The sequence below is a fragment of the Lupinus angustifolius genome, unplaced genomic scaffold (genome assembly GCF_001865875.1).
Source record: "Lupinus angustifolius cultivar Tanjil unplaced genomic scaffold, LupAngTanjil_v1.0 Scaffold_27_4, whole genome shotgun sequence".
NCBI lineage: Eukaryota > Viridiplantae > Streptophyta > Magnoliopsida > Fabales > Fabaceae > Lupinus > Lupinus angustifolius.
This window is the reverse complement of record NW_017720457.1, coordinates 31,250-40,289: the sequence shown is the minus strand read 5'-3', so window position 1 is coordinate 40,289 and position 9,040 is coordinate 31,250. Positions and strand designations below refer to the sequence as shown.

Below are 9,040 nucleotides of genomic sequence, written 5' to 3'. Positions count from 1 at the left end.
GATGATGGTGTAGTGAAGACGTTATGTGAGGTTAGGCACATACCAGATTTGAAGAAGAATTTGGTTTCTTTGGGGACATTGCAGGCCAAAGGGTTTAGCTATAGAGCTGATGGGGACAGTGATATTCTTCGAGTATGCAAAGGTGCTCTGACTGTGATGAAGGGTGAAAGGACTGTTGGGAACACTTACAAGTTGATAGGGAGAACAGTTGTATGTGGAGTTGCTGGAGTGGCTGAAGAGATCTCAGTAGATTCAGACCATGATGCTACAAAATTATGGCACATGTGTTTGGGACATATGAGTTTGTATGGCATGACAAAACTATGTAAAAGAGGACTGCGAGTCAGCAAATGCAAGCTAGATTTGTGCAAGTATTGTGTGCTTGGGAAACAAACACGAGTTAGTTTCAAGGCTGGCCAACACAGGACTCGAGGCATTCTAGATTATGTCCACACTGATGTATGGGGACCCACTCAGGAACCATCCCTGGGAGGTTCTACGTATTTTTTACCTTCGTTTGATGACTTTTCTCGCAAGGTCTGGGTATATTTTCTGAAGCATAAGTCAGAAGTCTTTGCCAAGTTCAAGGTTTGGAAGGCAGAGGTAGAGAACCAGACTGGTAGGAAAATCAAATACATGAGGTCAGATAATGGCACAGAGTACAAAAACTCACAGTTTCAGAAATTCTGTGAGGAACATGGCGTTCAGAGACACTTTTCAGTGAAGAAGACTCCTCAGCCGAACGGTGTTGCAGAGAGGATGAATAGAACTCTTACAGAGAGGGCTATATGTATGAGACTGAATGCTGGACTTTCCAAAGGATTTTGGGCAGAGGCACTTAGTATGGCATGTTATGTCATCAATAGATCACCACGAGCTTCATTGGATGGTAAAGTTGAAGAAGAAGTATGGACGGGTAACCCAGTTAATTATAATATGTTACGCATATTTGGTTGTCCTGCTTATATACATGTACCCAGTGATGAACGATCGAAACTTGATCCTAAGTCAAAGAGGTGTATCTTCATTGGATATACCAAAGGTGTGAAGGGGTTCAAGTTCTGGGATCCAGTTTCCAGAAAGGTGGTGTTGAGCAGAGATGCAGTGTTTGATGAAGATTTCATGATGAAACAGTCAGTTTTGACAGAGGTGCCCATGCCAAATGGAGAGACTTTATGTTCAAATATGATTCCAGTGAGGAATGAAATGGTTCAGGTGAATAAAGGCAAGGAACCATGCACTAGTTCAAGTCAAGAACATGATGATTCTCAGGCAGAGAGTTCAGGTGTTCAAGAGTATCTACTTGCTAGAGACAAGGATAGATGTCCTATCAAACCTCTAGAGAGATATGACTTTGAGGATATGGCTTCAGTTGCTCTCCATATCAGTTCAGGAGATCCATGTAGCTTTCAAGAGGCTATAAATAACCAGGAGAAAGAACAATGGATGGGTGCCATGATGGAGGAGATGGAGTCTTTACAGAAGAACCAAACTTGGGAGCTTGTTCCATTGCCCCCAGATAAGCATGCACTTGGGTGCAAGTGGGTGTACAAGAGGAAGCCAGCAGTATCAGAAAAAGAAGGGGAAAAATTCAAGGCTCGTCTTGTAGCAAAAGGGTATTCACAGCAGAAGGGGATCGACTACAATGAGATTTTCTCCCCAGTGGTGAGACACACTTCTATCAGGGCAGTGCTTGCCTTGGTAGCCAGCTGGGATATGCACTTAGAACAGATGGATGTGAAGACTGCCTTTCTCCATGGTGAATTAGAGGAGAAAATTTACATGACACAACCAGAGGGGTTCAGTGCAGCTGGACAGAGTCACTTGGTTTGCAAGTTGAAGAAGTCTCTATATGGGTTGAAGCAGTCTCCCAGACAGTGGTACAAGCGGTTTGACACTTATATGTTGAAGCTTGGTTATAAGCGTTGTGAGTATGATTGCTGTGTTTATGTGAGAAGCCTTGACGATGGTTCGTTTATTTTTCTGTTACTTTATGTTGATGATATGTTGATTGCTGCTAATCATTTGAGTGATATCAATGAGCTGAAAGTCATGCTAGGTAAGGAGTTTGACATGAAAGATTTAGGGGCTGCTAGGAAGATTCTTGGGATGGAGATTCACAGGGATAGGGGAGCTAGAAAACTATGGCTCTCCCAGCAAAGCTATGTTGAAAAGATCTTAGAGAGATTTGATATGAGCAATGCTAAAGTAGTGAGCACTCCATTGGCAAATCACTTCAAGCTTTCCCTAGATCAGTGTCTAAAGACATATGAAGAGAATAAATACATGTCAAAGGTTTCATATGCCAGTGCAGTGGGTTGCTTGATGTATGCTATGGTTTGTACTAGACCGGACTTGGCACAAGCAGTTAGTCATGTATGCAAGTATATGTCGAAACCAAGGAAGCAACATTGGGAAGCAGTCAAATGGATTTTCAGATATTTGAAGGGGACTACAGGTCTCGGTATCATGTTTGGCAGCCAACAGAGTAAGCCTTCAGTTATTGGTTATGTAGATTCGGACTATGTAGGAGACTTGGATGAAAGAAGGTCCACAACGGGGTTTGTCTTCACCATTGCAGATGGACCAATTATGTGGAGATCATCAGTTCAGTCTGTTGTTGCTATGTCCACAACTGAAGCAGAGTACATGGCAGCTGGTGAAGCTTCTAAGAAAGCCTTGTGGCTTATGGGGCTGGTAAATGAGTTAGGCATTGAGCAAGGTGGAGTTTCGCTGCATTGTGACAGTCAGAGTGCTATCTTCTTAGCAAAGAATCAGGTGTATCATGCTAGAACCAAACATATTGATGTGAGATTTCATAAGATCAGAGAGTTGGTAGCTTGTGGGCAGATACTATTGCAGAAGGTTCACACTTCAGAAAATGCAGCTGATATGTTAACCAAACCGGTTACTGTGGACAAGTTCAGGCATTGCCTGAGCTTGTTGAACATTCACTGATGATGGACTATGGGGTGCCCCCTACCCAATGGCGGAAGATGGAGATTGATGATATTCGCCAAGGTGGAGATTGTTGTGCAATGACTCATATCTCTAGATAACAGCAATACAAGTTATGGGCTTGGACTAATGTAAAGGGGTTGGGGTAGAGGGCTATATATATTGATGTTATGTAAACCTAAGGTAACAAGGAGAAGAATAGAAAAAACACTAATCTTTATTCTCTAATAATATATAGTGGTAACCGCTAAACGCTCCCGGGGACGTAGGCACAATTGGCCGAACCTCGTTATCAAATCTCTTGTGTTATTCTCTTGTCTCTATACTCTTTATTATTTAATTGTTCGCTTGTTCCCAACACATATATTAACAAAATTTTAGACAGATTCAGAATAGATAAATGTTCAGCATCTCCCGTTCCAATTCAGAAAGGAGACAAGTTTAATATCATATAAATGTCCAAAGAATGATTTGGAACGGAAAGAAATGGAAGAAATTCATTATGCATATATAGTTGGAGTTTATTATATGCTCAGACTTGTATGTGACCAAATATAATTTTGTAGTTGGAATGTTAGAAGGATACTAGAGTAATCCTGCTATATAACATTGGAAAGATGCAAAGAAATGTCTGAGATATTTGCAAGTACAGATGATCGCATACTTATTTATAGAATATCGAATCATCTTGAAGTGATTGGATATTTAAATTCAGATTTTTGCGAGATGCATAGACATTCAATTATATATGTTTATTAACCAGAGGAACTATCTCATGCAAGAGTGTGAAATATGGAAGTTGAATTTGTGGATGCTTTGAGGTCATAGTTAATGTTAAGTGGCTACATAACTTTGTTTCAGGACTTGGATTAGTCAACCGTATTGCCAAGCCGCTGAAAATTTATTGTGATAATTCCGTAACAATCTTTTTTCTAAAAATCACAAGTATTTCAAAGGTGCTAAAATTACGGAATTGAAATACTTTGTCGACAAAGAAGTTCAGAAACTTAGAGTGTCAATTGAGCATATTAGCAATATCCTTATGATTGCATACCCTTTGACGAAAGGGTTACCGCCCAAAATTATTTTTTGGTAATGTTAAAAAATATGGGCATTATGTCTGCTAATGAATGTTGAACATTATGTTATTAATAAAGTCTCAATGTTTGACACTCCAAGCTCATTAATATTTAAGTTTCTGATTAATATTTTATTTTCACACTTATGTATACATGTGAGAATGATAATGTTGAAAATAAATTTTCTTTCTAAATGACATTATTATGTGATTCTCATTTAATGTGTCATGTTATGAATAAGGCCAATATATTAGTACATGGAAGAGAATATACCAGATAAATGATGTACAACCACCATGACTCTTATTAGTTCTTGTTTTTAATCATGACTTGTATGTAATGAATATGAAAAACATATTCTGATTATGCGCATTGTGTTTGATGTTGATAAAATCATGAATTGTATTGTCACATGAGCCAAGTGGGAGAATGTAAGAAATGTCTCTTGTGACATGAAGGAATATACTATTTCATTGTTTGAATGACATAACTCTTGAATGAAGAGTTATCAATGAAATAGTAAGACTTTTGGGAAAGAGTCTATATATAGTGTTTGATGGAAGCACTATACTCAATCAGAAAAAAGGACTTGAAACATTGTCTCTATCTCTGTTCATAAAGTTTGTCTCTATCAACCATCAACGAAGGAAGAGCATAGGAAGAAAGAGAAAGAGATAGAAGAATTTCTCTATTGACGAAGAACAACACACAACATTTAAAGGAGGATCGTGTCGTCATGGGTAGAGGTAATCTATAACCATTTTTATGATGTGAAAGTTATGAATTTTTAAGATCCACTTACACATAATTTCCATGATAAAACTTACAAGAGAAATATAATGAGTTGTTATGTTAAATTGAAACAAATGATAAAGAGAATTATTCATCTTATGTGTGAGACTGGATACTAAAAGACAATGAGCTTTTAGAGGGAATTTTTTTGCATGAGGTGCTAACACTGATGTAGCAAGAGTTTTCTCTTATATAGTAAATAGATTATAACATATATTCTTTCCCCTCTTTGCTTATATACAAATAATATGTTAGTCTTAGAATTAGTTAGCCAATGTTTGTTTGGTCATGCAATTTCACTACCAAACTTCAAAATAGAAAATAAGTTAGAAAAGTTATTAAATGATAATTTCTCCAACTTTGAGAAAATACTAGTTACCAAGTGAACTAAGGTTATTGAACTTCGCCATAAGCACCCTAAGAAGCCTTTTACAAGTTTAGTATCTCAGTTTTGCCATAATCAATTTATATTTTATCCATTTATCAAATACTTATAAGTGCCTATAATCAATTATGTTAACTCTAAGCCCACCATAGTAGTTTTTGTCATATCTACAATGAATTTTATGGCGCCTGGTTAAACTTAACTAAATTCGGTTTAAACATTGTGTGTGTCAAATATAGTAGTCTACGCTTAAACTGGGCCGATATGGATTTAGTCGAATAATGATTCTATGACTACATGTGGGTGAGGATTGAAATTCATTGATTGTTTGTGATGGCAAACGACTAACTATGTGATTGTGGCCATAACAAGTATATTATCTCATCTACAATTATGATAATATCTATTTCCTTGTTATGACAATGTTGCATTTCCAATCTCATGAAGATAATAAGTACGGGAATATCTCTTCCCAGAATATAGATACCAATATATTTTTTAAACCTATAACATATATGAAAGCATACTTTATTCCAAATCCTTATTTTCGGAAATCACTTTTTCTAACATCAAACAAACACACCTTAGTGCTACCATATAGGCATAAATTTTGTTCTTTAAACAAACCCATGATTTTTTTCAAAACTAGCCTAACCTTAATTTAACCCAACCTTTTCCTCAAAGTCAATTAAATTTTGAACATATTTTTCTAATCTCACCTTCTGTACCAGTCTTAACCTCAACATTACTCAATTTAATCATGGCCTTAGGAAATTCCTGATCAAATCTATAACCCAATAATCCTCTTATAATCCCAGCATAACTTTGAACCACACTTCTAGTAGCAGAATCTCCCCACAGCCTTTGATCTGATTCTAGAACCCCATTACCATCACGTACATTTTTGAAGAAACTAACATCAAATTTGGCTGGAGTATCTTTGTCTAATGGAACCTTTGTTAAGCCATTTCCATTTTTGGGACAAAGGGTTTGAAGTTGGGATAATGAAGCTTGGTTTATAGTTGGATCTGAATTGCCAGTGGTGGTGAAATTGTATAGACGGTAACTGAAGAATCTGCACTCTGTCTGGCCTATAGTATGTGCTCCTGCATAGGGAAAAAAACATATCCCTAATGTGATTCCTAAAGATTTATATATAATCAATAATTTATTTATCATTCATTTGTATTTATACATGTTGAATGATAACACATAATTCAGGACATGCATTTTTTTTTAAATATTATAATATATATCTCCTACAAATCTCCTTATATTATATCATAAGAAAAATAGTATGTGTCAAATGATTTTTATTTATCAATGATTGGTTAAGTATAACATGAAAGGAAGTATCATTGCTCCAAATGTATGGTCTAAAATTATATTTACAAATAATTTAAATAATTATAATTTCAAGTCCTTAATGTATGTTAGATAATTTAAATATGACCATGATGTAATCCAGGATGTTCCTATACTGTACGGAGATAATAACATGTGTCTAGAAATATTTTAATGTAGTAGATTTTAGTATTAGACTCTCACGTTTAGTATTAGAAATATTTTAATATTTTAATGTAGTAGATAAATTTACCTCTCACGTTTTAGTATTAGACTCTCTGGTATTAAAGAATATCTTACTCCACACACCTTAAAAAATGAATCACCAAAGTGGCAAGATATAATGTGAGAGGAAAGCAGTTATTCTTACCAAGTAGGGTGACAAGGTCATGGTCATTTAGGCCTTTGTCAGCAAACTTTTGTCTCTGGATAGACACAGTGTCAAGTGGAGATGGCAAATTTGATGCTTGAGATGATAAAGATATCCTCCCATCCCTTCTCCCAGTGGGCACTGACCAACTTGGACCATTACTCTGCCATTTTTTTAGTGTTATTTTTTAATCATCATCTCAAGAAGAGACGAATAATTGAAAATACCATGTGGTTGTGTTTTGAATGATGGAAATGGATAGAATAAAGTGGGATGGTACAAATTGTTACCAAGTTTTATTGGATTTTATAAAAATAAGATGACATAGATTATAAACTAATGAGATGAGACTGAACCAATTCATGATCTACTTTATCTCATTTCATTTCAACATAAAATACTTAATAGTATGATAACTTTGTTCCATTCAAATCCATTTTATTTTATTCCACAAGTTATTAAAATGGAATAGGATAAACTTTTGCTTAAATGGTCAATTTGGTGTTAATAGTACAATCACCCTTGATTTTAGTATGTGATATAACTTTACTTTTTTAATACCTCGAAGTGTATTTAGCATTCACAGTGATCCTTAACAAATGAAAATTATTTTTTTAGTTTCTGATAGTGTTTAATGTAAATTGATTAAGTTCAATGTTTGACATCATTTAATTAAATCTATCCGCTACTTAATTCTATTTAGATAAACTTAACTATCTTCCTCCAATAAACTTAACTAACTAACTCAAAAATACTAATTATCAGTACAAATGTATTTTTTATAAATGCATATCTTCTTAAGAGAGTAGAGTACGGGATGAAAATTGTGATAAGTGTTCTGGACAAAATATTAATAGTTCAGATTTAAATTAGTTCCAAATAAAATAATATTAAAAATCATTATAGCCACATATTCTAGAAGGGGAGAGCATTGAAGAGATAATTTTAACCCAAATTTTATATATACTATATAAAGTTGTTGATTTTTTTATGGAATTAAAGATGAGAAAGAATTAATACCAAGTCAACAGCATCACGAGCTGCCAATGCTAGTATGTCAGCACATGAGACAACTCCTGGGCATTTGGTCTCAATCTGTGATTTTGCATTATCAATCGCTTCAAAACCTCTTAATCCAGTGTTTGGAAATGCATTCCTCTCTGCAGAAGATCCTGCAATCAGAACTGAACCATCACAGCCCTGTATGAAACAAGCAATTTCACATCACATGAGCAAATAAATAATATGCCAGTCGTCAAAATAATTTTTAACAAGAGTCACAAAAATACTAAAAATAACTAATTGACACAGTTTTTATATTTTTTAGATTATTTTGGGTTTTTCAAATTTTGAGGAATCAAAGTAGTGCACAAAATTTTTGAGGGACAAAGTAGGTATTTAGTCTAATAAATGTAAAGTTAAAAGAACCAATAAAACGTTGTGGAAACCTGGACGAAACAATCATGGAAATGAAGCCTAAGCAGGCCAGGAGCAATGGTAGGATCTTTATTGAAGTAGGATTCAACTGTGGACCTTACTATGGTCTCTGCACTTGGGCATGAAGAAGTGTAGAACCCATTTTTCAGTTGGGCTTTTACAGCTAAACATGACATTAAAATCAGTATTGAACTCAACCATATATCTTCCATTTGGTAATACCAATAGAAGCACACTTAGCTAGAAATAAAAACTTGTGATAGATCACTTTCACTTGCAAGCATTTACTATACTGCATGTTACTTATATAAGGGTGTTAGTGACTTAGTGTTACTGTTTAGTGGAAAGAAGTGCATCTTCCACTATGTTGTCAAGCATTTTAATTTTGTTATTTTATGCTGCCAATTAAAAGTTATGGTTGTATAATGGAAGGTAGATGCGGAGAGAATTGTTATCAAATACGTGTTATATTTGTTATTATGACAAGACTTTCTTTAACATGATCCTGAAAAGTGATATTGAATAATGTGAATTTGAGGAATATATCTGTTATACTAAAAAGTGTACAACTTTAAGTGTTATTTGATATGATTTTATAAAATGTATTTAAGTTAAAAATTAAAAAATTAAGTATTTTCTGATCATTCATAACCAGTGTTATATAAAATGACACAC

The 9,040-nt window shown here is 34.8% G+C and overlaps 1 protein-coding gene across 1 annotated transcript; it reads right to left on the bottom strand.

The window, feature by feature from the left end:
- Positions 1 to 5,734: 5,734 nt before the first annotated feature.
- On the bottom strand, positions 5,735 to 8,661 carry LOC109338493 (peroxidase 25-like). The gene is made up of 4 exons (XM_019575752.1): positions 8,377 to 8,661; positions 7,949 to 8,128; positions 6,929 to 7,091; positions 5,735 to 6,320 (listed from the first exon to the last, which is right to left on the bottom strand). Exons 1-4 carry the CDS (start codon positions 8,575 to 8,577, stop codon positions 5,899 to 5,901), a joined length of 966 nt encoding a protein of 321 aa, XP_019431297.1. The 5' UTR covers positions 8,578 to 8,661; the 3' UTR covers positions 5,735 to 5,898.
- Positions 8,662 to 9,040: the final 379 nt, after the last annotated feature.